This window comes from Leiobunum rupestre, chromosome 6 (genome assembly GCF_980474605.1).
Source record: "Leiobunum rupestre chromosome 6, qqLeiRupe1.1.hap1, whole genome shotgun sequence".
Lineage (NCBI taxonomy): Eukaryota > Metazoa > Arthropoda > Arachnida > Opiliones > Sclerosomatidae > Leiobunum > Leiobunum rupestre.
Window position 1 is genome coordinate 57,890,677 of NC_143389.1, and position 27,310 is coordinate 57,917,986.

At 36.0% G+C, this 27,310-nt stretch overlaps 5 protein-coding genes across 10 annotated transcripts in view; 4 read left to right on the plus strand and 1 right to left on the minus strand.

Annotated features, from left to right (window-relative positions):
* stnB (stoned B) overlaps window positions 1-11,979 on the plus strand; it is a 27,566-nt gene extending 15,587 nt beyond the window's left edge. For 2 of the 3 annotated variants that reach the window (XM_090178131.1, XM_090178132.1), the window contains 5 exons: window positions 2,796-2,964; window positions 3,526-3,607; window positions 7,244-7,459; window positions 8,854-8,989; window positions 10,994-11,978. In XM_090178131.1, the coding sequence (XP_090034257.1) occupies window positions 2,796-2,964; window positions 3,526-3,607; window positions 7,244-7,459; window positions 8,854-8,989; window positions 10,994-11,355 (965 nt within the window). In that variant the 3' untranslated portion in view covers window positions 11,356-11,978. Of the gene's footprint in view, window positions 1-2,795; window positions 2,965-3,525; window positions 3,608-7,243; window positions 7,460-8,853; window positions 8,990-10,993 lie in introns of all 3 variants that reach the window. The other variant, XM_090178133.1, reaches the window with a different exon arrangement.
* A 291-nt stretch (window positions 11,980-12,270) lies between these two features.
* Window positions 12,271-17,310, plus strand: LOC149942750 (uncharacterized). Of its 4 annotated transcripts, XM_090178134.1 has the most exons (3): window positions 12,949-13,073; window positions 13,157-13,249; window positions 13,445-17,309. In XM_090178134.1, exon 3 carries the CDS (start codon window positions 13,464-13,466, stop codon window positions 15,267-15,269), a length of 1,806 nt encoding a protein of 601 aa, XP_090034260.1. In that variant the 5' UTR covers window positions 12,949-13,073; window positions 13,157-13,249; window positions 13,445-13,463; the 3' UTR covers window positions 15,270-17,309. The 4 variants fall into 4 exon arrangements, with proteins under 4 accessions (XP_090034263.1, XP_090034264.1, XP_090034260.1 ...); XM_090178137.1 differs by lacking the exons at window positions 12,949-13,073; window positions 13,157-13,249 and adding an exon at window positions 12,271-12,393 and having other exon boundaries at window positions 13,445-17,310; XM_090178138.1 differs by lacking the exons at window positions 12,949-13,073; window positions 13,157-13,249 and adding an exon at window positions 12,597-12,879 and having other exon boundaries at window positions 13,445-17,310.
* Window positions 17,311-17,720: 410 nt separating this feature from the next.
* On the plus strand, window positions 17,721-19,690 carry Idh3a (isocitrate dehydrogenase [NAD] subunit alpha, mitochondrial). The gene is made up of 9 exons (XM_090176867.1): window positions 17,721-17,830; window positions 18,115-18,270; window positions 18,335-18,507; window positions 18,570-18,699; window positions 18,767-18,900; window positions 18,974-19,076; window positions 19,134-19,280; window positions 19,358-19,510; window positions 19,580-19,690. Exons 1-9 carry the CDS (start codon window positions 17,804-17,806, stop codon window positions 19,652-19,654), a joined length of 1,098 nt encoding a protein of 365 aa, XP_090032993.1. The 5' UTR covers window positions 17,721-17,803; the 3' UTR covers window positions 19,655-19,690.
* A 340-nt stretch (window positions 19,691-20,030) lies between these two features.
* Window positions 20,031-23,114, plus strand: LOC149942752 (endoplasmic reticulum lectin 1-like). The gene is made up of 14 exons (XM_090176866.1): window positions 20,031-20,679; window positions 20,754-20,834; window positions 20,904-20,984; window positions 21,047-21,073; window positions 21,138-21,188; window positions 21,245-21,302; window positions 21,363-21,609; window positions 21,676-21,808; window positions 21,875-22,012; window positions 22,066-22,131; window positions 22,189-22,301; window positions 22,368-22,445; window positions 22,505-22,583; window positions 22,646-23,114. The coding sequence occupies exons 1-14, from the start codon at window positions 20,527-20,529 to the stop codon at window positions 22,718-22,720; spliced, it is 1,380 nt and encodes a 459-aa protein (XP_090032992.1). The 5' UTR covers window positions 20,031-20,526; the 3' UTR covers window positions 22,721-23,114.
* LOC149942753 (uncharacterized) lies at window positions 22,804-26,321 on the minus strand. The gene is made up of 10 exons (XM_090176865.1): window positions 26,176-26,321; window positions 25,902-26,036; window positions 25,734-25,835; window positions 25,551-25,675; window positions 25,326-25,488; window positions 25,163-25,266; window positions 24,987-25,103; window positions 24,266-24,387; window positions 24,160-24,207; window positions 22,804-24,089 (listed from the first exon to the last, which is right to left on the minus strand). Exons 2-10 carry the CDS (start codon window positions 26,025-26,027, stop codon window positions 22,975-22,977), a joined length of 2,022 nt encoding a protein of 673 aa, XP_090032991.1. The 5' UTR covers window positions 26,028-26,036; window positions 26,176-26,321; the 3' UTR covers window positions 22,804-22,974.
* Between the last annotated feature and the right edge of the window lie 989 nt (window positions 26,322-27,310).

A 27,310-nucleotide genomic window follows, 5' to 3' on the forward strand; every position in this document is an offset into this window, starting at 1 on the left:
CCTAAAAATTACTCCAAAACTAGCGAGTAGTTTTCGCCTACTGTTGTTTAACGGATCGACCTCTTTTTCGACCGTTTTTTTTAATTATCGACCAAAACTATTCCTGCGAAATAGTTGCGCTTATGGCAAAGATACACTGAAGGAAACTTTATAAAAAATTACAGAAGTCAAACGATATGGTATTAAAGTAATAAAATTTTACCTGACCGTACCATACCGAAATTAGTAAAACACTGCCTAAAATTAGGCCGAGCAACAAAGAACTTCAGAAGTTCAGAAACTCCGGAAATTAAATCCGATGACGTAATCCGCAGCCAATGAAATTTAGAACAACGCGCCGATACGTTTAGTCGCTTGTTTCCCGCGGGCTTACAAGGAGAGTACCCGAATTGTTTATTGCCGATTTTGTTCAAGGTCGGGCGTAATGTAGACCTATATGAGAATTGAAATTTCCCAAAAGAAGACGTTGCACTACCCATTCGATTTACCATGGCAACCAAAAATGTTTTACCACTTAAAACAAAAATAAGATTTTTTCCTTATTTTTCCAAATTTTGTTACACTTTTACCCCAAAATTTTTCCAATTTACCGAAACTTGATGAAATTTACCTAAATGTGGTCCAAATTACCCATTTTGTTATTTTCAATTTTGTTTTTTTAATTTTCGAGAAAATCCCATGCATTTTTAATGGAGATTTTTTTGTTTTAAGTGGTCAAAAACATTTTCGGTTGCCATGGAAAATCGAATGGGTAGTACAATGTCTCCTTTTGGGAAATTTCATATCTCATATAGGTCTACATTACGCCCGACTTTGAACAAAATGGGCAATAAACACCTCGGGTATTCTCTTTGTTAGTAGAAGCAAAGAGTATAAAAACTACGTAACCTAGAGATATAATGACGGTTGAAAGCAGTAAAGGAAGTTGTAGCAACCGGGGGGAAGGCACTCAGTGAATTTGCACTTCAAATTTCGGTACCGCAGCGCCACTACGGCAGTTTTTAGTACAATAAATAATAATACCGGAGAAAAATGGCAGTTACGGTGTTGCGGAGGTGCTAAATTTGGCATTTTGGATATTTAATTGTCTAATATCTGTCAATTCAAAAAAGTGACAGTAATTGGTTACTGTTTCGTGATTTTTTAGTTAGAATTTGTGGATTCGTTGTTTCGGTGTTTATTTTCAAAAATTGAAGAATAAGGCGTTTGTTTTCTAACCTTGCCAAGTCCTAAAGGTAGCCAAGTCCTTAAGGAATTTTCAAGAATGTTGAACTAAATCAAAATGATTGCCACTTAAAACTGCCGTAGTGGCGCTGCGGTACCGAAATTTGAAGTGAAAATTCACTGAGTGCCTTCCCCCCCGGTTGCTACAACTTCCTTTACTGCTTTCGACCGTCATTATATCTCTAGGTTACGTAGTTTTTATACTCTTTGGTAGAAGGTGATTTTCTTTCGGAGAAGACTCTGCTAAATAGCACACTGCGTAAAATGGAGGGAAAACTCCTACGGGAATCATATTCTGGAGACTAGCCTGAGTGTGATACGGGGAATTGAATTGAATTACTACCGCCAATTTTCAAAATACTCGTTTTTAGCGCGAAAAATCTATAGGTCCCTGTATTCCTACGGCCTTATGCAAAATTCTGAAGCGTGCGACCTTCCTCATAACTTAGTGGAAGATATTAGTTTAAAGAAGATCATGCTAAACAGCTCACGGCGTAAATTGGAGAAAAGCTAATACCATACTATAAAGAAGTGGTTTGAGTGTGAAATGGGGATTTCAAATTAAATTACTGGCCGCAATTTTCAAAAACCTTTATACTCTCTTTTAAAAATCATATTTTCAATATTTATCGAGAATCACTTTACTTAGGACCGCCCAGGGCCGGACTTACTGGGCCCATAGGCAGATAAGGGGTACGTTCAGCAGAGCTCATCGGACTCACCGATTACTAATCGGTGACATCGGTTTCCTACTGTACGCTTTGTCGAGTTTCCGGTTTTGACGTCACGATAGTCATCGGTTACTCATCGAAGTCATCGGCTGGAAGAGTCGGTTTTTCCGATGACTGACGTCATTTCTGACGTAAAACTACTATAAAAGCTACGGCATTTTAAAAAACACCGATGACTGAATAAAAGCGTTCAGCAACTAACGACGTCATTATGACGAAAAAGCTCATCGGTGGAAAATATCAAATCCATCGGGTTTTTTTCCGTTGACTGCTGCTGAACGTAGCCAAGGAGTCTGGGCCCCCTTTTCACGCGCTGCATTTACTCTTATCCCTGGAACTAGGATGTGCCTGAATTTCCCTGATTCAGCGTAGAAGTCTGAGCTCTACGGTTTTATTACTAAATAAAAGCTCTTAACAATCGTCGACTAAATATGCGATAGTTATGCAACATTTCGATTTTAGGCTGCGTCCGTAAACTGCCAGGCAAACATTTTGGTAATTTTAAAACAAAATCTTCTACGATTGATATTATAGATTTATGCCTTCGAATACAGTAATTACGGTCACTGGAGGGCCCCTTCCAAGGATGGGCCCCTAGGCCACGGCCAAGGTTGGCCCAGGTGGAAATACGGCACTGGGACCGCCTATATTTAGAGCCTTTTCGTTTTACGGTGGCCAGATTTCAGGATTCAAGAAATGAAAGTTTCCGAGTTTATAAAAAAAAGGAATGGTTGGCGTTTTTTAGAGTTTTCTTATAAACGTTGAGAAAGTTAGGATTTATTTCACGAATCCTCTCTCGAGCCGGGATTAAGCTCTTGTTCGTTTTCTTCTTCTTAAAAGGAATGCCGAGCGTGGAAGTGGGTCTCAACGATCTCCTTCGCGAAGGAAAAGAAGTGGTGGGCAGATACGACATCATACCCGTCGTTACTGAGGAGTGGATTCGGCTAGAAAACTGGGAATTTCATTCTTCCGTCGTTCAAGAAGAGTTCGAGAATACCAGAATTGTCAAGTAAGCCACTAATCCATTTCATACGCCCACGAATACGTATAATCAAGAATGTATTTATTTCTACTCAGGGAGAATGAATATGTCGAGACTATCCACGGATACGTTGAGGCCCTAACCCCGTCACGCTAAGGGGGGGGGGGGAGGAAAAAAGGAGGCGGTCTTATTTTTTGCGTCCTCGCAGCAGCGTTAATCGCGTCGAAAAACGTAATTTTTAAGAACCAATGAGATTGCGGTATTATTTGATTTTATTAAAGCGGAGGAGCATACCGGGGCCCCAACGGGTGGAATAGGCGATATTATAAAGTCAGATATGCTTGCTCAACTTGTTAAAATGGGATAACGAAATAGTACACTAACGCCTACGGATGAATTCATAGGCTCTTTGGTGGGAAAGCTAATGGAAGCATAGTGGAAGGTGGCCTTTCCCATCAAAACAATAAGGCCACGTTACTTTATTATATCGCCTATTGGAGAAACGCTAAAAATAATCTCGATATATTCATTCTCCCTGAGTATAAATAAATACATTCTTGGTATAATTAAGTATTTTAATTTTTCCAGATTACATCCTCCCGACGCGTGTCTTTTCGAGCTTATGCGCTTTAGGATAAGGCCTCCCAAAAACCGAGAACTGCCCTTACAGGTATATCAAATATTTGTTTATATCCAATTGTCCATTGGGGGGATGTTTTTTAACAGAAGTATATAATATCAGAAGAAAATAGGGGAAGTACGTATCTGTAGCTTTGAGCCGTAGAAGTCGTCGTGTGACCCACGAAAACGCCTTTTTACGCATAATAAACCAAACTGAAAAAGTAGTCCTACTTTTGTTTTGATTCAACACGGCTATAATCGACGAAAGCAAATACGCCTTAGCTCAAATAGCAGAGAATGAGAAGGGCAATATGTTACAATTGTTCAATTTAAGAAAAATGACTTTTTAAACGATGTATTCATCCGCGATTTCCCGCCAAACCGTTTTGGCGCGAAAATTCGTGAAAAGTGACGCCTTTCCAAAGCTGACTAGAAGCGTACTTCCCCCTATTTTCTTCTGATAATATTTATCTTACGAGAGTAGTATCCATCTTCCTTTAGGCTTCGAGCTTAGGGAATATAGCGCCATCTGCCTTATTATCCGTGAACTAAATATGTGAAGAAATAGCAGAAGACTTTTGATTTTCTATGTTTTTCGGTTGAACTTTCCGCTGTTGCGCAGAGAAAATTTTGAACGAGCGGACAGCTTCCATATATGAACAATGTATTTAAAAACCAAAAAACTTCGTAAAATTTGCATATTTACCTAATTAAAATCAAAAATATTTACAATGATTCAGTCTGACCGGTTTCGAAGCGCATTGCACTTCATCTTCATAGACTAACCTTATTAGCGATTTACCCGACATTTTATACTTCGCTTTGTCCCTGTCACTCACGGAAAAAAATTATGATAGTTTTTTTATTGTAGTAGCTGTGGCTATATTTTCTGTTTTATTTTCTTGTTAATGTTTGTTACAAATTAAAAATCATAACAGATGGCGCTACAGCTACTATAATAATAAACAAAATGATCAAATTTTTTTGACGTGAGTGATAAAGGTGAAGTTCTTTATTTGTATAAATTAAATTAAATATGCAAATTTAACGTAATTTTTTTCTGTTTTTAAATACAACAACTAAAAATGAGTAAATATCGCTCCACACGCGGTAAATTTCGGTGTATGCTTCAGTAGTTTTACCAGAAAATCACGCCCATAAAGCCTGACTTCAACACATGTAACGCAGATGGCGCCTTCTTGTTGTGTGAATATGTAATATATGAATTCTAAATACAGCGCCACCTTTCGTTTATTCACGGCACCAAATATACGCAGTCACGTCGTGCTCTTGTAGCGTGTTTGAAATATAACGGTTTTAATTTTGTAACTACAGGCGAGCCAACTCAGCCAAGGCTTAATGTAATTTCTAAATTAAATGCAAATTTCGTAATTGAAAGTCTTACCCGATGATAAATCTGAATAGGAAATTTCTTTGGCATAAGTATAATTCAAAAACATAAATTTTAATAATCTACGTGGTAACCGTTGATCAACATTCGTCTGCTCATCCACTCTAGCCTAGGTCACGTGTGACGCATCAAAAACAATATTACATCCGTTTTGACGATTTCGCCCGCGAGATAGCGTTCGGGACAGGTATTTTTAATGTTTCTAGCTCTGCTGAACATCCTTAGTTTTTTCAATCCATGATTGGTAATACATTTCTCACAACATGACAACGTACTATAGCATGATCCAGGAATCCATACTTCTACTTCAAATGCTTATCCTGCCGTATCGCGTATGGTAAGATCACTCCGCCCGCGCTCCCCTCTCACGTAGTTGTTTGTTAAGTTAGCATAGTGACGTCAAAAAAAAAACCGTCAGCCACATCGATATGAAAATTTGCCGCGATAAGCATTCCAAGTAGAGGTATGGATTCCATCATGATCGTATTACATAATCATAAGACTATCAAAACCCCCCTAAGTTTGAATTGGGCATAAGGGCCAATGTATTCAGCACTAGACAGGTGTGGGAGAAATCAAAATTAAAATCTACGCTACCTGGCGGAGAAAAAAAGCAAATCGTTCCAATCCACCCCCCCTCACCCCTATATAGTACCTCTTGCCATCTTCAAAGCAGTTTCAGGTAGCATGAATTTTGGGGATTTGTGCATAAGTTTCGGATTTTCACCACCAGGTGGATTTAAGTAGCCAGTTTGACCAGTTATTAGTCTAAAGTTAAAATCTTATTCGTTTCAAACTTAGCGGGCCTTGATAGTCTTATGACATAACTCCGATGTCAGAGTGCCATCTAGGAGCAACAAATACAGCACCCCACACAAGGAGAACGCAGCTAGCCTTTAAACACGCTAACGCAGTGTTGTGTACAAATTTCATTGGACGGGCCTTTACGCTGAACGTTTTACGGAAAAGGGGAAGACAATTTCCGAATTTTCCCCTTTCAACGGCGTCTTAACCAATTAAAAATGTACGCAAGAAAATGCACGACTTTTGACGGGTTGTGTTCTCCTTGTGTGAGGTGCTGTGTTTATTGTTCCTAGGTGCCATCTAGTGGCCAACAAAAGAAGTTCATAACTACGGTTATAAAACACAAACCGTCGTCTTAGCAGATTATTGAAATCGAGCAGTTTATTGACGCTATATGGCTTTTTGTAAACTGAAAAAGCTAATTGGTGAGTCTCTACTGAAAAGCCTAATTGGTGAGTCTCTACTGAAAAGGCTAATTGGTGAGTCTCTACTGAAAAGGCTTATTAGTGAGTCTACTGAAAAGGCTAATTGGTGAGTCTCTACTGAAAAGGCTTATTAGTGAGTCTACTGAAAAGGCTAATTGGTGAGTCTCTACTGAAAAGGCTAATTGGTGAGTATCTACTGAAAAGGCTAATTGGTGAGTCTCTACTGAAAAGGCTTATTAGTGAGTCTACTGAAAAGGCTAATTGGTGAGTCTCTACTGAAAAGGCTAATTGGTGAGTCTCTACTGAAAAGGCTTATTAGTGAGTCTACTGAAAAGGCTAATTGGTGAGTCTCTACTGAAAAGGCTTATTAGTGAGTCTACTGAAAAGCCTAATTGGTGAGTCTCTACTGAAAAGGCTAATTGGTGAGTCTCTACTGAAAAGGCTTATTAGTGAGTCTACTGAAAAGGCTAATTGGTGAGTCTCTACTGAAAAGGCTTATTAGTGAGTCTACTGAAAAGGCTAATTGGTGAGTCTACTGAAAAGGCTAATTGGTGAGTCTCTACTGAAAAGGCTTATTAGTGAGTCTACTGAAAAGGCTAATTGGTGAGTCTCTACTGAAAAGGCTTATTAGTGAGTCTACTGAAAAGGCTAATTGGTGAGTCTCTACTGAAAAGGCTAATTGGTGAGTATCTACTGAAAAGGCTAATTGGTGAGTCTACTGAAAAGGCTAATTGGTGAGTCTACTGAAAAGGCTAATTGGTGAGTCTCTACTGAAAAGGCTAATTGGTGAGTCTCTACTGAAAAGGCTTATTAGTGAGTCTACTGAAAAGGCTAATTGTTGAGTCTCTACTGCAAACTACCTCGAGCCTGTGAAGATACTTGTTACACGTCCTAAATATATACTTGTCTGTCGTACGAAATGTTTTATAAACTCCTGATAAGACCCTGTGATTAGAAAATTCCATTTCTATGGCCGAGATGGATACTTCTGACGTAAGTTTTATTTAATTCCCTTCTGATATTAATGGGTTTGCATATGGCGCAGGTGAAATGTTCGATGCGCATCACGTCGATGCGTGTGGAGATGCGAGCGGACGTTTTGGTCCCCGGCTACCACAGCCGAAAACACGGACAGGTGCCTTGCGAAGATATTCAAATTCGATTTCCTCTCCCCGAATGCTGGATCTACCTCTTTCGGGTCGAGAAACATTTCCGATACGGATCCCTGAAATCCGCTGCTAGGAAACCCGGAAAAATTAAGGTCATTTTTCCTATCAAATTTAATACCTGAATCTTTTATGGAGAGGTCAGCGCACTCCCATTCTTGTTGCGTAGATAACTCATTATGCTGTTTATCGCCATCTATACTGATACCGTTTTAAAAACTATAAGTAAAAATTACATACAAAAAATTATTTCTATGTATCAATATAATTATTTTGTCTTAAGTAATTCTAATAATATCTAAAAGTTTTAAAAATAAATATTCCAAATGTTAAGATTCAATAGATGGCGAATCGTAATGTACAGCCTTTATTCAGTCTAAGTTTCATTTTAGATCGTTAGATGGCGACACGAGACTACCCTTGCATGGGCGCACGAAGACATTTAATTAAGGGGGGCAACCTTCATACCTTTAGTAGTGCATTTGCCCCCTTCCACTATGTGGGGACCTAAATGGGTTAGAGTGTAAATAACTGGTGGCTTTACCGGGGCGTCGGGGTCCGGTTCTTGTAACCCATAAGGGCGGTGGCGCACTGGGAGATGTTAGCTCTGGTCAAATGGTCCTATCTCCACCTCCGACTTCGGTCAGGTTTGGGCTGGATACTGAGCTTCGGCTCAGGCTAACGGAGAGGGTCCGTGCAAACTGGCCGCCTCGGCGGATTGGGTAGCCTGCTGTGGGGCGGCGGGACGCCGTATGAGGGCACGGTGGTCCTGTTTCCCGGCATTTTGGAGCACACCAGGATCTCCGGTGCCAGCTGTGCCGGGTTATGTTGACCGCTGTGTGCCCGTCGTTCCCCTTTAGGAGCTCTTTCTGAAGGGTATGACTTTACCTACGTAGGTCGGGTGTCGGCTGGAGTTGCTATAGTATCCACTCTTAATCCCACTGCTGTGTGTGAAGTGGGGATTGGTCATCTCATTGCTGCACCTTCTGCTGGGTTGAGTGGCTTGCGTCAAAGGTGCGACCATCAGTAGTTGGGTACTACTACCCACGCTTTATTTGTCACCTGTCCGGGCTTGTGGACGCTGGCGTAGGGCACTATGATGATAGACCTCCGGTGGTATGGTCTCTGTTACTAGGTACACCGGGCTATAAATTCTGACACACTCCCCCTTGTGGGCGCCCATGTAAGCTTGTGAGGAAAGGGTTTCATTTCGTTATACGCGATTTACGAGGTAACCGCCCCCTTTTTGGAGGCTAGAGCTGTGGAAGCTACCGGCTTCGATGCACCGACAAGGAATGTCAGCCAATGAAAAAGGCGTGCCGACATCTTATGACGGCGCCCACAGAAATGCTCTCGTAAATCCCGTATACTAGAGAGATATGGAAGTGCGCTGACCTATCCATAAGAAGATCCTGGTCATACATTTCGAAGTGATTGGATACGCTTGTAAATAATAATTATCCTTTTTCGACTGCGCGGGTCAAAACAGGGCTTGGAGAGGATTATGGGGACGGCTCAAACGCTGGACACCAGCCTGATCGAAGTATCCACCGGTCAAGCCAAATACGAACATTCCTTCAAATCTGTTGTGTGGAGAATACCTCGACTGCCCAAAGAAGGCCAGGGTACGCTAATTATTTATTTTCTGCGGTCATAATGTGGTTTAGAGTTTGTTTAAACTTGCCTAATTTGGCTATAGCCAAAAACGCAAATATCAAAAGCGGTAACTCATAGCAAAACTTACCAAAACCTTTTTAAATTCGAGAGAATTTTTTAATTTGGATTTATTATTTATCATGGTAATGTTAGTGGTATATTATCTGTTAATATGTTTGTATGGTTGAAATTTTTACAGTGGGTATACAATTCCTGAATTTACTACCAACTCGAAATTTTAAAAATGGGCGTTTCGGTCCAAGGTGGTGTCGTTTAAAGGGCCACACCGGCGTTTGAAAAATTTTGGCCAGGATTTACCAATCACATTCTGGAAACAAGCTCGTGAAACTGGTTAAAAACAAACGCCGGTGTGTCCGTTTAATTTGATTAATAAAAGTGTACTATAAAACGATACACATTTGTCAAGGGAGAGGTACTTTCACAGGGCTAACGACGACAGAGGTTGATTTCTAAATTCCCGAAGTCTCACCAGATGGCGCGAATCTTCTGAAATGTAGAAATATGAAAAAGCTACATCCGCGTTTGCATTTTATTGGTTTATTAGTATCTCGCTTAATCTCCGAAAAAAGGGCTGAAAGATGAGGAGCTATTTAATTTTCATCCAGATTAAAATACTTTAGTATTATTTCGAAACGAATCTTTTTCTGAGTTGAACTTTAATTTTATAGTTTTATTACTTAAAAATTTACTCAAAATACTGTATTAATCAGTATAGGTATTTATTTCCTTCCCGCCAAAACGTTTTAAGTGGCTCCATCTAGTATGTATCAAATCATTAAAATCGAACCTCTAATGGCTTCCCACTAAATGTTTATTTCCCTGTAAACAATTGTGAATCGGTCATTAATAAATAAGAATGGAACCTTATTTGTTCCGCTCTTTTGTCTTCAGGGAAAGACAATCGTTAAATCTGCATAGGACTCCGCGTATCAATGGCAAATTAAAAACACTTTCTCTAATATCCTCTAATACGAAAATGCATTCAGGTACCTAAGAATGTTGTGTAATAGCATTAACCAGGAATCCGTACCGCTACTTCGAATGCTTATCCGGCCGTATCGCGTATGGTAAGATCACTCTGACGGTTTTGCCGCTCCCCTCTCACGTAGTTGTTTGTGGAGTTAACATAGTGACGTCAAAAAAACTATCAGCCACATCGAGACGAAAATCTGCCGCGATAAGCATTCCAAGTAGAGGTATGGATTCCTAAATTAACGTCTGTTACTACAATGACATACTTTGTATGGAACGTTTGTCTGCTTTTTTAAAAACATAGCTGGAGCTCGTCTGTCACGAAAATTCAAAGCAGACGAATTTATTCTACAAAGTATGCGAGGACAGGTCCAAAAATGATATAGAACTCACATTGTCATTACCCTAGATTCGAATAGACGCTTCAATAAAACATCTTCAAGGAAATTGCCAAGAAGTAATATTTCTGAGAGCCAAGACCTGCAAGTTACCGTTTATATAGTGCTTGTTGAAATAATGTAAACTTTTCACTTGTACGGTATGCAACAAGTGTTTCCTTTTAACCAGGTAGCTTTTTTTTGGACATATTAGGGCTTAGCAGAAACACGACTTTCTATTTACGGGTGAAAAGTTTCCATTATTTCAACAAGCACTATATAACCCACTTCCGGTACGTGACCTTCGAAAAATCGGCCTCCATAAGTTGCTGTAGGGCGCTATCTATAATTGGTTGCCATCGTAACTTTTTCGGAGCTACGGCTGGGAGTGGGTAAACGCAATAGACTACGCGCGACGCAGAGATTTCGAATCTAGGGTACGAGGTCTATATTATCTTTGATATGGCTTAGGTACCTGAAATCATTCTTGCTAAAACCTATTTTCATCTAACGTAACTAACTTCTTAACTCTACATTTTATCCCACACGCTTTCTGTCTTCCGCGTCGGTATGGATTGGTGGTTCGATTTCATCGTCGACCAGGTGCCTACACCACTCAGTTGTTTCTCTTGCGCTTGGATCTGACTTCCTTCGACCAAATTCCGGAAACGTTCGAGCGCTACATTTTCGTTCAGTTCACGATGCCGGCGACCACCGTTTCGCACACGACGGTCCGGTCCGTCTCGGTCACAAACGAAAATCCGCCGGAGAAATACGTCAAATACGCGGCTAGACACGAGTACCGCGTAGAAATAGACATGTCTCAGGGCGGCGAAGAGAACGAGTACACTTCCGCCGTCACGTCGGCCATGGGCGCGGCCAACGCACAGTCCCCTTCCATCGGAGGAGACTCGACCAAAATTGGCAGTAGTCACGATGAAGAAGACGAAGACTTTAGCGATTGAACTAACCTAAAAATGAAAATACAAATATAGAACTATCGTATTAATCTAATCTTTTGAATAAAAGGATTATAACGACGTTTTCTTTTCCCGTAAGTTAATAACGCGTGTTTAAAAACAGGGCTTCAAAAATTAAAATAAAACCATATCCATATCGGCTTAACACTAAAATGATGATAAGATGTAACGGTAAAAAAGATACGTATATTTCAGTTAATTCCTAAATAGTGTCTTAATGGTAATTATAATGTGGTATTATAAAAAGAGATTTGAGATAATTTAATATCTAAGTATTAGAGTTTTAAAGGAGGGTATTTATTAAATATATTTTTATTTACGCAATATTTATTTATTTATTAATAAATTTAGCCCCACTCCCTCCCTCTTAGGTTCTCGTGAGAGAATATTATTGTGGCTACAGGCAAAATGTTAAATTTCGCGCGTGGAAAAAATGGCCATTGTCACGACTCTTTGTCGTAAAAAAGTATGAAGAGTAACTATAATAAATATAAATATGTTTAGGTGTGAAAAAATAGGAAAAATACAAAGAAAAAATAGCATATTGGTAGTTTCACCACTTGTAGTTTACGAAACAAAAACAACTTGAAGCATTTTTAAATTAAAACAATTTTCGTGGGTCATCTTATAAAAAACACAAAACCAATTTTGATCCAGTATTTATATTTCCCAATTTTTTATTTTTTTTTAGTTGACATAAAACTTATGAGAAAGAACAGATTTATTGTGGAGTTATATATTATATATAAAAATATTATTCGTATAAAAAAACATGAACAGAGCTAGTTGATAGAAAAAAATGAAGATTTGGAAAATAAAATCTATATAGGTGCATTTTCTCCCGTTGTGAAATCGAGAAAATAATTTAAAAACCAATCGTTGTTGAAATTTTTTATATAAAAATATATAAAAAATCATTGAAGAAAAAAATAAATGTATACGTTAGTTCTCTATTAGCCGGTGTCAAATATCATTAAGAACAACAAAAAAGAGTTTTCTCTCGTGCTAAAACTAAAAATAAATGTAAATATTTCGGAAGTGCGTTAATTTTCACTGTAACATAGCATAATAATGATAAAAAAGTTGCATTGACATTATATTTTGAAAGAAAACGAAACTGGTTGTTCCGAATTTTTTCTTTAACATAAAAAAATGTTGTCACGTTGTACTTGGATCGGAGAATTTAGTTACCGTGCAATAAAAATTATGAAATATTCGAGTTTTTCTTTCCGACAGGTGCCTTAGATTTCCTCTTGACGAAGTCAGGCCCGGGGATGGGCTTTGTAGGCATCGGATTTGCCAGTTCGGTTATTTCCAGCCCAATATGGCCTTTTTTTTCTTTTTGTTTAGACTTAAAACAAAAGGACCTAGTTCTGTACTTTTAATTGGGCCGTATATTGATATACTTTTATTTTATCTCAGATGTATATAAATGTAGGCACCAATATAGAAATTTATGAAATATTCAAGATTAATTTACGTCGCAAATTTGAAAACTTTGGCTACTTTGTAAGTTTTGGTTGCATATTAAGTTATCATAATTTCCTCTGGCAACTCCGACTGAGTGTATAGGAGTCCGTGATGCCAGTCTGTTGGCGGAAGAAGGTGGACTATCCATCCATCCTTAATCATGATGAGAGATAAAGAGTCCATGCTTAATCGCTTCGATTTCACCCTTCAAATCGTTTGACAAAAAGGCTTAGGTTCGTGTAATTTTGAAATTACGATGGAGATATCGCGTGTTTTCTTTAGTTCATCTCGAAAGAGATTTATTTTGCTTTTCAAGTAACCAATATAAAATAGACAAAATTTTTGATGCGACCATTTTTTCCTTCGAAAATCAAATGTCTGGGAGTGGACGGTTGTTGCAGCTGTACTGGTATGAAAAACCTCCTGTAATCTGTTGATGTACGCGTAGTTTTGTTCGTGACGATTTTGTATATTGAAATTGCTGATCGGCCTACAACTTATATTTGTGTTTAGCCTATTTTTATTTTTGAGATGGGAATAATGACAGTGGAAATTTTGAAGCCTGTCACGTTTTGTAAATGTGTTTTAAACTATTTTTACTTAGGAGACTGGCGAATTAGGCTATGGCTGCTGCAAAAAAAGCCAGTTTCGCATCAAAACAAATCAAAGGTGGTCCAGCGCCTTTAGCTTCTTTCGAAGATCTTCCTTCTGATGAAATGGACAGTCCTAACTTGAGCTTTAACGATCCAGATCAAGATAGTTTATCGTGTTCTAATGTGGAAGATTTGAACTTGGATAGTACCCCCGGAACCATCACTTGCTCTCCGATATCAGCTTTACACATTGATGTGATACCTGATTATGATAACGAATCTCAACACACTTTAACTCCTTGCAACCCTGTTGATGAATGTGACGCGAACGTAATTCCAGTTTTCATTATGGAGCCAGAGCCAGAATCTCAAGCTCAAGATGGTGGTGATGGAAAACCACAATCTAAAGTGGAAACTCCAAAGAGTCCCGATTCCCAAATGACTGTTACAAATCCTGATGAACTACAAGTGAATCTCTCCAAAAATGGAAGGAAGGGTTCGTGGACAGACATTTTTAGATCCAGAAGTCACAGTGGTAGTCGGTCTCCCCAACCTTCACCTCAATCTCCGAGAAAAGCTTTACCTGAGGTGGCTGTTGAGGAATCAAAAACTGCCGATGGCAAAAAGTGCAAGAAAAAATCTGGAGGAATTTTTAATGTGTTTCATTTTCATGGCAAGAAATCAGATAAGCATCCAAAGTCACCCATTAATCCATCACTGCCTGTACACGCTACATTAAGTGATGCATCTGCTACTAGTAGTGGAAGTCAAAAACAATCGGCTAAACCAAGCATACAAGTGACTGTGGAAAAAGGTGAAAAGGTACCTGATACGCAAATGGTCAGTGAAAATAATGTGGTAGAAATTGTTTTGATAGCCAATGAAAGTGATACAAAAGAGAGCAGCGGAGAAAATTATGAACAAACATTTGAAAATGAACAGAATTTGTTTGATGATTTTAGCCATCCGGGACTGAAAGCTAAACTAAGTCTTGAAAGGAAATCGAAAAGCTTGGACCACGAACCAATGGTTAGAGAAGGCAAGGAAGAATTTAAAGGCTCGTCTGAGTCCGAGCTCGCAACTGAAGAAACAGTGGAAAAGAAGGAAGAAGAAGAAGAAGTGGATTTTGAAGCTGAAACTTTGTTAAATCAAGATTCCATAGAGTACGATGAGAGTTTATCATCCGAAATATCAACCTTGGAGGTGATAAAGGTAGAAGCGAAGACTCAGCCCAGAAGACAAAGGCTAGAAATTACCACTGTACCACTTGAAAGACCAAGAAGTACAACTCCAATTAGCGTAGCTCCTTTCGAAGCTTTCATTCAGTCAGCCCAACTAACTCAGTCGGGGGATCAAATTGTTGAGAAATTAAAAGTTCTTCTACCTGGAGAACAATTTTGTGGGCGTTTAAAAAGTCCCAAAAAAAATCTACAGCAAAAAAGTTGGCAAGATTTTTGTCAATCTGGCTTGCACAGTCCTCGCATAACTAAAAGGCCATCGAATGAAGAGTTCGATAATGAGTTAAGTCCCCCAGTTTCCGCTTTCTCTAGCGAAGTTTCACCATTTGGGAATGATGAAATTGTTTCTGATAATAACATTACCCATAAATGGGAAACATTTGAATTTACCAAGAAAGGATCAAACAACGCTTCCGACAATATAGTCAAAGCTGATCAAAGCTCTTCGAAAAACTCGGAACTTCCACCTAGTCAAGGTTATAGTTTTAAAAAAGAAAACTTGAAACTCTCCTTCAGTTCAAGCTTATCATCGGACTCTAATAGTATTAGTCAGGATAATGACGCTTTCGATATTCAAATTAACTCTAAAGATTGGTAGCAATTCTTAGCCTTGAATATTGTTAATTGCAATTATTAAATTACCAAATTGTTTGGGCAAGCTTAAAAAATCTTGATTTTAAACCTTCAACTGTACAGGTATAGGGCATACCAGATATACCGCACCACCAAACTGATATTTTTTTTATCGCTTATAAGGAGCTGTAATTGTGACAGATTATAGAACTATGGTTGAGATTTTATCACTTTGCATAAATCCTACATTCCTTTTTAAATGGTTGTGATTTGTATCCAAAGTTTGCTATCCATTAACTAATATAAAAGTAAATTTAACTATGAAAAGCTGCTGTTGATCTTTGGATAAGCAGAGCCAAATACTTCAAAATAAGTATTTTTTGGTGTATGGGTGGGAAAATGTTATATTGACTAATAGTTGGTAGGGTGCAGATTTCCAAGGAATGTCTTCCATAAAATAAAAAAAATATGGTTCTGTAAGATATTCGTTAAAATATAATCCGTGCTTCGAGAAGTTTAAAATTTTATCTTTTTTTAGCCAAAAAAGGTAAAAAATATTTGTTGAAAAGCTTTGTCTAAAGCTTCTTTTGGTGGTAAAATGGCACCATTTTTTTGTCTTTTAAATCAAATGTTATTTCTATGTACAATTGTGAGGTATTGTATTACCCAGTAAAATTTTTAGAAAACTTCATTATAATATGATATCTTTGGTTTTGTGTTTTTATTATCCTCTTTGCAACTTGTTAACTTGAGAAAGAAAAAATGTCTACTGAAATATTTCCCTTTTATCACTCATTCACCAAACCAACAACTCTACTAAATATTATGCTCATTCAGATTTGATGAAGCAGCGTTTATCATTATCTCTGAATGAATATTTCATAGAAGTCATATCAATTTTGTACAAATTCTGAAGCTCAGCATTATTCTTAAGAGCTCATTTTCTGATGTATTTGCAACTAGCAAAGTTTTCCTCTTCTCTAGTCTTATAATTTATTTCTCCCCATTAATTGCCGTTGTTTAATAACATTTTTATGTGAGTATAGGTGCATTTAGATACGCTGTGTGTCCTTTTTTTTGGAAATGTGTTTGTAAAGTGTATCTTATGTGTATATATATTAAAAGAGTATATATATACAAGTGTATAAATTAGGTTTAGTTTTGAAGTGTAATTAATCGTGCTTTATTTTATTTTATAATATTTAACTTCATGGTGTTTGTTAAGGATTTTAGCAAGTGCTACTTGTTTGTCTTCATGATGTTTGTTGGCTGTTCTGTAAACATGTTTTCACTTCTATAATAGCTATAGCTTCGTTTAGGGCATCGTTTTGAACTTATCTTTTTGCAGAAGTATGTCGTATTTTAAAATTTTTATGTATGCACTGATATAATAATAATAATAATTTATGGAATATTCTAAGTAAATTAACATTTATATAATTTAAATGTTTAGAAACCCCACAATATTTTTATTGTATAATTTGTGAAAGTAAATGGCCTAAATATTGTATATAAACATAAGTCTGTAATGGTAGGTTCCCATTGACTTATGATATAAAACAAAATTAAGAAAAAAATTCTTATAAAAGTGATATACTTTGAACAATTGTTTAAAGTGGAAAGGTTTAAAAAAAAGTGAATGTAAAGTTTTGAAGTGTAAAATGGTACAAAAAAAGGAGAAAAATCATCTATTTTGCCAGAATTGTACAAAGATTTACTGGTCAAAAAGTGAATAGCAAAGTAATAATGCTTAATGGTATTTCTAATAGAACAAAATTACTTCCAATAAATTGTGGAGATATACAACTATAGTTCCTTTCATTTGCATTTTACATAGCACTTCTTTTCTATTTAAGTGTACAATAAAGTGTGACGGAAAGGAACTTTAATGTAGGTTGTTTCTTCCATTATAATATTTATGGTACCTAAAATATGTAAAGTTTTAAAATTGCTCCTGTTTATTTAATTATTTATCCAAGAAAATAAGCTTTATTGAGGTAGTGATCTCATATTTTAAATTTTATTATTTTGCAATAGTAACAGTGTTTGAAAAGTTTTTGATGTTCCTTGAAATTGTGCCATGTTAGCCTTCTAGATAAGCTTATATTTCAAACAATTTGAAATATTATTGTTCAAAAGAGGCGAAATGGAACAATCATTGTATTGTATATTTATTAAACATCTTAAAAAGCTTTAAATCGAATTTTATTTAATGCAATATTTCTATGGGATTTTAAATTATTTGCTAAAGATATTACCAAAATTATTCTAAATATAAAAAATAACCATGGTTTTAAAGTTAATAATAATTCAACTAGGCTAATACCCAAGGCAAAACCCTTATTAAGCCCAAAATTTTCGACCCCTTCTTTTTCTGAAATTTTATATCACCACATTGATTAACGTCTGACTACGCTACTCAAAATTAAATGTAATAATAATATACTATTGAAGTTCAAGTAATAAACTGTCCTAAAATACTCCCCCCCCCCCACCACCCACTGTTCTCCTCCTCCCATTCGTGTTATAGCTTTCTCCTCCCTTCTACTGAAGTTAAAAATGGCTCAAACGTTGAAACAAGTCTGCGTAAGTTTTGTTCGATTTTATTAGTTTCTTCCTTGCGGGGAAATAAATTGTCTAATATAATGATTTTCCTTTCGTAAATTTGAATAGAAATACCCGGTTATTCTTTTAATATACGAAGCATTTTACCGTAAAAAACATTATTCGTTATTGGTACCTTTCAAATGACCTAGGCTTGCTAAAAGGTCAAATATCGGCATGGGGATATGAGCACGCGTTTTATTTAATTTAGCCTACCGAAATAAGATAGATCTATATGTGAATTTCTTTGTACGACTATTTCGTAGCTTTTAGGAGTCAGGAGCACGAAGAAGTTGCCTTTGAAAAACTTCAATTTTGTTCGACATGCCAGTGGAAATGTGCGAACTGTAACATTAATCCCAGGTGATGGGATCGGACCTGAAATCTCTTCCGCTGTACAGCAGATATTTGAAGCAGCTAAAGTAATTTCTCCTTTAATAAACGTGATTGCTTTGAGAATAGTAAAAAAAATCTAATACTATTTAGGTACCAATCCAATGGGAAGCTGTAGATGTAACACCCGTTAAGGGTCCGGATGGAAAATTTGGTATTCCTCAACAAGCCATAGATTCTATGAACAAAAATAAAATAGGTTTAAAAGGACCCTTAGCAACACCAATAGGAAAGGGTCACAGATCCCTCAATTTAACCATAAGACAGTAAGAGAAACCATTGATGATAAAGAATTTTTGGCATTATTTTATTCATTCCATTTTTTCAGAGTGTTCAGTCTTTATGCAAACGTGAGGCCTTGCAGATCAATTGAGGGCTTCGAAACAGTTTATAAAGATGTAGATGTTGTTACCATCCGTGAAAACACGGAAGGAGAATACAGTGGCATTGAACATGAGGTCTGATTCTTTCTTTTACTTAATTCTATCATGTGTCGCACTATTTTTATAACTTTTCCCACAACAGATTGTACCGGGTGTTGTACAAAGTATAAAACTGATCACTGAAAAGGCTTCCATGAAAATTGCGGAATATGCATTTGGATATGCAAAATCATTAGGAAGAAGCCAGATAACAGCCGTACACAAGGCAAATATTATGCAAGTGACTGACTCTAAACTTAACTTATTTATGGTAAAAAATATGCAAATAATATGTTTAAAACATGTGTAGGCGTATGTCAGATGGTTTATTTTTACAATGTTGCCGAGATGTCGCTGAAAAACATCCTGAAATTAAATACAACGAAATGTATTTAGATACAGTCTGCCTTAACGTGAGTATTCCGTATCCTGATTTTATATGGATTTGCATTTAAAAATATATTTTATAGATGGTACAAGATCCTTCAAAGTTTGATGTCCTAGTCATGCCAAATTTATACGGAGATATTTTAAGTGATCTTTGTGCTGGTTTGATTGGAGGTTTGGGAGTAACTCCAAGTGGAAACATAGGAAAAGACGGAGCCATTTTTGAATCCGTACGATAAACATAATTTTCCCCTCTTATAGATTGTAACCATTTTATACGACTACGACTGATTTTTTAAATGTCTAGGTGCACGGCACAGCTCCTGATATTGCTGGTCAAGACAAGGCTAACCCGACAGCCTTGCTTCTCAGTTCCATTATGATGTTGAGGTATATGGAGCTCACCGATCAAGCAGACAAAATTGAAAAGGCTTGCTTTGAAACCATCAAAGAAGGCAAAGTTAGTATTTCTCGTTCTTGGATTAATTTTGATCCATGTATTATCTACTAACAGATTTCTTTTTACTAGTTTCTAACAGCTGATTTAGGTGGAAAGAGCACATGCTCTCAATTCACTACGGAAATTTGTTCTAAAGTTTCCTAAGTTAAATTGAGGTTTTAATAAATTGAATTAAATGTTTTAGAACTATTTAGGCTATAGTATATAAAAGTTTAAAGCAGATGCAAAGAATTGTTAAGAAAAAAAATCACTTCATCTCATGAAAGTTTAAGCAGGAAAAAATAATATTCATATTTACATAGTTGAAATGCTCTTTGATGTTGCAAACAAATGCTAAATGTTATTTTAGGCTCTCTAAAAATGCCTTTTAATAGAGATTATTCAATTTTGAAAACAAGGTGTTCGCAATTCAAACTTAAATTTTTTTCATATTCAGAGTTGGTTTATTCGGTTGGTGTTATTTATTATAAAAGTAGTTAAATTAAATTACCCCAAAACAATTAAAAGTATTTTTTAAGCCATGAAAATTTGATGGCAAAGAGACAGACAAATATTTCGCTTTCATTCGCAACCACCATTTTACGCTTCGTTATTTCTTTAACCTGATAGTACACTGAAAGGTAAAATAAGACTACTCTTCCGTGGTTATAAACTGACAGATAAAGGTGGAAATGTTTTATCTGGAGAGATTTTTCTGTCGGCGTTTAGTGTGATGATCCAAAAATGATAAATATAGTTTGCAGCTGTTCCGTAGGTTGTCGGTTATGATTCCTATATTAATACGTTGCAATCTGTGATTAGTTTAAAATTTAAATAGTACTTTTTATTATTTATCTTTTCAAGAAATGCGTAAGTTGTCAAAGCCATACGTAGGCCTTTGTCAATAAATAAATGCGTATGATTTGATTTGGGGTTGATACCATTTATTGAAAATTTAGGTGTTATTGTGCAATATTATATAAATCAAGAGCTTCCATGTCCTTGTCTATCAAACTAACTAATAGTAATATAAAAAGATGTGGGTTCTTCCAGCGAGTGTTTTATTTTACATGTATTTATGGGTAAAGTCCAGTTTAGCGAATAGTATGAATGCTTTCGATGATTCTATCATTTTCAAATTAAATTGGAATGATATAATTGACGAGAAAGAACTTCTAAATGTCAATGAGGTGAAATTTCATTTATATTAAACTTTTTTGAATGTTACCAATTAATGTGTGTCTTTAATTTTTTCCACGAATAGAATGAGAATGTGCTACTTATGACAACTCAAGAGAAAGATAAATACTTATGCTACCTTCCAACTAAGATAAAGACTGACCGAGTATCCCAAATTTATTACAATACTATTTTTAGGAATGCCACGAGTTAATTTGGTTTTTTCTGTTTTAAGTCTACGATTAAAGAATACAGAGGTCCAACAGGCTTTGAACTTTTGAAGCCAATATTTTTTCAAACCAAGTGTTCTTATAAAGTAATTTTATTATGAACTCCTTTTACGTTTGACAATAAAGTGGAATTTGTATTTTACTGTAGCAAGACCATTATTGGACATATGAATTGGTATTGTTGAAATTTTTAAATTTCACCTTCTGTTTCTATTTAATTCAAATCTATTTTATTTCAGTGTCATGGTAGACAATTAAGGCAATACCATGAAGAAGGCACAATTCAAGGGGTAAAGTTTGGAAATTTTTGTAATAAAATTGAGTAGTTACTGTATATGTATTTCAGAGCCATGTCCAGGAATTTCTGCTGGGTAGATTTGACTCTAGTACTGTGGGATATGATGGTACGTTCATTCTAATTTAATGTTTATGCAATGGGTATTACTTAAGGGATTTTATTTTAGAGAAAGACCGAGAAAGCTCTAAAAAGATACCTATGGTTAAAGTTGGGGATATTGACTTGCCTTACCTCGAAGTTAACATGACTTTGGGAACTGTTTGCGATTTAAACAAGAAACCACGCTCAACTCGTGTCTTGTATGTCTGCAACGAAGAGGCTAAACAAGAATTTTACTCCATTAAAGAGACTTCCACGTGTGAATACGAAGCTATAGTTTTGACGGCCTTCCTTTGTTTACATCCTCATTACGCGTGAGTTTTTATTTAATTCATTGGCTCGATTCAATTTTGTACAATTTTTGTTTTATTTATATATAGAATTAAAGTCTCTCCTCAAAATGATATTATGTGCCATGCTGTTGAAGGAGCTCCAGCCAAACCAAAAGAAACTGGCAGAGAAGAACCAGAATATCCTGAAGATAATGACGAACAATATGAAGAACCCTACATTGTAAATTGTCAATTTCTGTTGTGTTTCTAACTATTTGGGCTAATTTAAGAACTTTTTCCATGATAGGGAGAGTTTCCAAATGAAATTATAACCCCTCCTCCTCCGCCTCCTCATCCTCCTAATATCAAAGCTGAAGTTTCAAAATCTCCGCATGATCCAAAATTAATTGAAGATTTTTTGAGTGGTTCATACTGCTTGCAAGGGGTGAGATGCGGTAATTTTTGGTTTTGTGAATTTTATTAATTTTTTATGTTTAGGGAGGGAAATTTGAATACTGGAAATTTCAGTTCTGTTTTTTAAGAAAAATTGAACAGTATTCTGAGGTTATTTAAATTTTTTTTCTCTTAATTGTCTATGATTTATGAAATTCAAATTTGTAGGACCAGAATAAGAAAAGAAACACAATTTTACTCGGCATATGGAATAAAAAAGATCACGTTACGTGGATACAACGAAACACACACCGTAAACCAAAGCTAGGGACTCCTATTAAGTGAGTGTCGCATAGAAAATAATTGGTTATTTAACTTGGTTGTGGCTAGAAGTTTGAATCTTTTAGGCAAGTTTCTCACTTTTACTCGAGTGGTTCTTATTGCGAAGAAACGAAGAAAAAACGTTCCGTGGAAGTCAAACTCAAGTAATTTATCTATAAATATTGATTTAATTAAGGTTAGTTAAAACTTTTTCACCTTTTAGATGTAAAGAATCCAGTAAAAGAATGGATGCTATTTCTCTCCATTTGCACGAACCAAAAACTTGCGAATATGTACTCACTGTAAGTTTTCACATATTAATTTTGTGAATTTAAAGAGCTAAGCGTGTGGTTCATTTATTTAGGTGGAATCTGCGTTTATTTGTCCATTATTAGATAATGTGAATGAAGATGGAACTCTTAATAGTAAATTATTTTAAAAGATAAAAAGAGTTTGATTAATTTAAGGGTAAAACATTTTAATCTTTATTTACTGTGACAAAAGATACACAATTTAAAATATAACAAAATATTTTAGCCATAAAATACGAGTATTAGTATAATTTCCATAATTCAGTGTATACAAATGAAAGAGCTCCGCTCCAATTTCGACTAACACTCCTAATGGATTCCATAATGTGCTGGAAACCATTTATGTTTTATTTGTATAAATTTAATTCAACAGGGTGCAGTGCTAGTTGGTAAAGCAGAAATATTGTCTTATATCCCCATTCCCTTTATTCAAAGCCTTTGGTCGGGTGTGTTTATTTGATTTTTTGGGGTAAGGATTGGTGTAGATAACGTCAGTTTTCAAGTTAAAGTACGAATAAATAGTTTGGGATGGATTTTTCTCTTTGGAAAGCTGGCTACTGTGCAATGTATGCATTTCTTCTACATGTTCAACACATTCTGATGTTTGAATATTTTCACATTTTTGGGGAATTTTTCTACTTTTAGGTGCAGGTTTGGAGTGCGTTGTCGTATTATGTAGTATCGTTGTGGATTTTCCAGCACTGTTCTCATCACGCGCATTGCATTCCATTTTCAGCTTCATCTTAGGAATATTTTCCTCAATTATAGGTCTTTTTCGGCTTTTAGGTCCGGGTTTAGAGTACATTGATGTGGATGCTCGAGGACTATGCTCTTCTTGGGAATTGTGTTCTGCGTTCAGATTTGTCTTAGGAACACGCTCCTCAGTTACCATTCGTTTTCGGCTTTTAGGTGCTGGTTTTGAATATATTGATGAGGATGTTGCTTGAGGACTGTTCTCATCTTGACCATTACGTTCCATTTTCAGCTCCGTCTTAGGAATATACTTTTTGTTCATGGGTCTTTTTCGGCTTTTAGGCGCTGGTTTATAATAAATCACTATATCTTCCAGTTGTGATGTTGATGGTTGAGGACTGTTCTCATCTTGTACATTGTACTTTGTTTTGGGCTCAATATTAGTAATACGCTTCTCATTTGAGATGGGAGTTTCAGTGTGACTATTAGATGTAGATGGCTGGGAAAGAACACTTTCTTTCTTCAGCTTTCGTTCATTTTCAATAAATTCCCTCAAACTAAGATGTTTGGAAGATCTGAGCTTTTCACCGTATCTTATATTGCTGCTTCGGGGCGATCTTCTAATCAATGAACAGTCGTCATCTTTGTTAATTGGGCCATTTGGCGAAAGGTTATATTCATTTAGTTGGGCGAATTTACGACGCCTCCTTTTAGGTGTGCTTGGTGGTTTCAAATTTTCTGGTGTGACCATGATATTTGAAGAACTTTCAAAGTTCAACTCTGGTTCCACACTAATAATTTGCACTGTTAAAATGGAAACATTATCAATGTAATGGGTGTTGGTGTAAAGTTTTATGATGATATATTACAGTACCTTCATCATCAGATTCATCTAGTTCCATATTTTCATTTTTTGCATTCACTGTGATAATAGAAATTTTTTAATATGACTGTCGTTAGGGTAAAAATTCTGTTTTTACATTTAATAATAACATTAAAGCAGCTTGGACATTGCCATTCGAGATTAGTTCTTGATATTTTCCCGCATTCCACATGACATCCGTACGAACCACAATGTTTACAAAGTACAACCTCCCAGGGACTGAAAAAGAATTAAATGGTGGAATATTTAAGGTAATGCAACTAGAAATCTAATATAACTTATCAAATCAAAGACCCAATTGTCATTGTCATAGACCATGGAACTCTTAACTCATTTGAATATAACTAGATCTAGAAAGGAACTGTGTAATAAAGAAACAATTTCTTTTTAATTTCCTATGGTCTGATATTAAGTTTATAATATGCAAATTTACTGGAAACTACGAACGCAAGACAAAATAAGTGAATTAGGGCACTTAGAATATATAAAAATTTCATATATTAACGCTGATTGACTTAATAAATTTTTAATATCAGTCACATGTAAGGGCTAGCCACTTGGAAAAAAGTACATCCAATTATGTTTTTGAAATATTTCTTATATTTGAACTGTATTTCTTAAGATTTATCAGAAATATTTCTTAATTTTTGAGATTTCCAAAAATAATTATTTCAATTTCTTGCTACTTGGACACCAGATTTCTTCCATGGCTAGCCGCTTGATAGCATCGCATTAAATTTCCATAGTTTCTTAAATGATGCCACTGATATTCTCGCGTTAGAATTAGGTTGCTGGAGACACCTAGTATGCAATTATACCAATCATCTTTATCATAATCATTTCCCATGGGACATAGACACATTGCTGCATCGCATTTGGAATGCCTTATATAAAGCTCTTGGAAAGCATTTTGTTCCAATTCCCAAGCAGCATCTCTGAAAATGACATATTTAGGGTTTTTTCCAGATCAGAAGATTAATTATGATTTTCTTACTGTTCAGGTATAAAAATTCCTCTGCTTAGCATTTCATCCTTAAACTTGTCAGTGTTATTACATAAGGGACATTTAAAAAAATAACCAGCTGATATAGCTTGTTTCTGTCAAAGAATGAGGCAGTTGTAATTGGTACTATCAATGGAAAGATTTTTTTAAATACCTGTAAGCACTGCTTATGGAAATTCCCATTTTTACAACACGGAGGGGTTATTGCGTAGTAAGGGTCTTTCAATTCCATTGATTCCAAACAGATAAAACACGCTACTTTTCCAGTATTGTTATGAGTTGAATTAATTCGAGGTTTATGCTCTTTGCAATATGTCCTACGAATGAAAATTTGTAAGCTTGTTGTTTCTTTTTAAATATAAAATAGTACGATGTTTACATAAAATTTTCATAAAATAGATGAAGGGAATCCCTTTTGAGAGAACAAGGCAAATGAAAGACCTTTTTGCATGTTTTATGGCAACAACCAATTGTAGCACCCGTTTTTTTGCAAGCTGTACATCGCTATATATGGAGAATAAAAAATGTAATGGAAGCAAACTCTTTAAAGGACATATTTTACCAATTTATTCCCACGATTTAGTTCTTTTTCTATATCTGATGGTAAAAAACCCACAATGCCTTGGTTATCATTTCCATTTTGACATAATCCACTACTCAATAGCTAGAAGATTTATTATATCAGATACTACAACAGATTTTCACATAAAACTGTTTAATAGAAACTAACCAGACAATAGTAATGAGCAGCAATGTTTTTAAATTGATAGAGCTTCCCCATTTTAAGATCATCACTTATGGATGAACTGCAGAAGTTGCATGGCTTTTTCTTAGACGGGCTACACAAGTTGTTCATGATTAAAATCTAAACAAGATTTTAATACATTTTTTAAGCGAATTGGTGTACCCGGGAAAACATAATTAAAGCAAGGCTTAAGAAAAAATATTAAAAATTCTACGTTTCAGATAATAACATTAACAATCACTCGAAAATTTTAACTTACACAGCACAAAAACTAATCGAAACACCAAAATATAATAGTTTTATGTCTTTATATAACATAAAAATTGAAAATTAAAGAAGTTTAAATAAAATTTTGAGAAGAAAAACTTGGCGCGAACTTCTCGCTTTAAAAATTGACAACGATAGGCAGGCTAGAACATTTATTTTTTTTTGAGATACACAAATCGGTGTCGACGGGAGGCCTTAGACACCAGCACACAATAACTGATTAATCAGGGTGAGACAAGTTTAACGGCCACGCCAACGGGGGGATACGTGGGGACAGAGGTGGGGACACCCATGGCGGAAGTATTCTCACCACCCGTTGGGGGAATGGTGGTCTTCCTCACACGACCATTCACAAACTCTGCCTCCCAGAAACTTGGGATTACAGGAGTACGCCACTACTCCTGGCTCAAGCTAGAACATTGAATTGGGAATAATACCGCTAGAATGACAATTTCAATCTGCCTTCCCCGAAACAAATTTAAAAAAAAAGAGAATGCTATCATTTGATGGTGGCGTCATCCGCGGTTAAAAACGAGAACTATATACTATACAATTGAATATATAGTACTAATGTACTTTAAAAGTAATAGATGGCGTCATAGATAGAGTTGACGGCTGAGTGCACTCAGTGCAGGCTTGGAAATAAGTGGTGGTCACTGGGTCAAAGACCAGTTTATTAATTGCTCGGACCAGTTTTTTTATTCAAAAGCTAGGGGTTCACTGCAAACTTGGAATTAGCGGGAGTCTTGGGGCCAATGGCTCTTAATAAAAATCAGTGGGCTGTTAAAATAAATCATTCGAACGGGGGTTGCGGGCCACCGGGGCTCTCAATTTAATTAAAAAATATTTATTAAACATTTTACGGAAATTTCTGGAACATATTGATTTGTACGCCGTTTTTGAAACTCTGTTTTCCTACCCTATACGAGAGCGGGATCTAGCGTTACAAATGATTATGTGTGATATTATAATATACTTGCTTGTTTTAAAGTTAATAAATGTTATGTAAGTAACGTAACCAATTTTTATTTTCCTATTTTCCCTACCTAATTTTAAATTTTTTTCCCCTAATCCCCCCCCGCTTGGGCCAGTGGCTCTCAATAAAAATAAACTTAAGAGGGGTCGGG

Coding starts and splice junctions, on each gene's coding strand:
- LOC149942750 (XM_090178137.1), top strand. CDS start 13,464: ATGGCTGCTGCAAAAAAAGCCAGTTTCGCATCAAAACAAATCAAAGGT.
- Idh3a (XM_090176867.1), top strand. CDS start 17,804: ATGGCTCAAACGTTGAAACAAGTCTGC. Junction 19,281..19,357: donor ACGGAGCCATTTTTGAATCC/GTACGATAAACA, acceptor TTAAATGTCTAG/GTGCACGGCACAGCTCCTGA. Junction 19,511..19,579: donor AAACCATCAAAGAAGGCAAA/GTTAGTATTTCT, acceptor TCTTTTTACTAG/TTTCTAACAGCTGATTTAGG.
- LOC149942752 (XM_090176866.1), top strand. CDS start 20,527: ATGTGGGTTCTTCCAGCGAGTGTTTTATTTTACATGTATTTATGGGTA. Junction 22,013..22,065: donor GTTCATACTGCTTGCAAGGG/GTGAGATGCGGT, acceptor TTTTATGTTTAG/GGAGGGAAATTTGAATACTG. Junction 22,584..22,645: donor CTTGCGAATATGTACTCACT/GTAAGTTTTCAC, acceptor TCATTTATTTAG/GTGGAATCTGCGTTTATTTG.
- LOC149942753 (XM_090176865.1), bottom strand. CDS start 26,027: ATGAACAACTTGTGTAGCCCGTCTAAGAAAAAGCCATGCAACTTCTGC. Junction 25,489..25,550: donor CTATTTTATGAAAATTTTAT/GTAAACATCGTA, acceptor TTTCATTCGTAG/GACATATTGCAAAGAGCATA. Junction 24,388..24,986: donor GATTATGATAAAGATGATTG/GTATAATTGCAT, acceptor ATTCTTTTTCAG/TCCCTGGGAGGTTGTACTTT.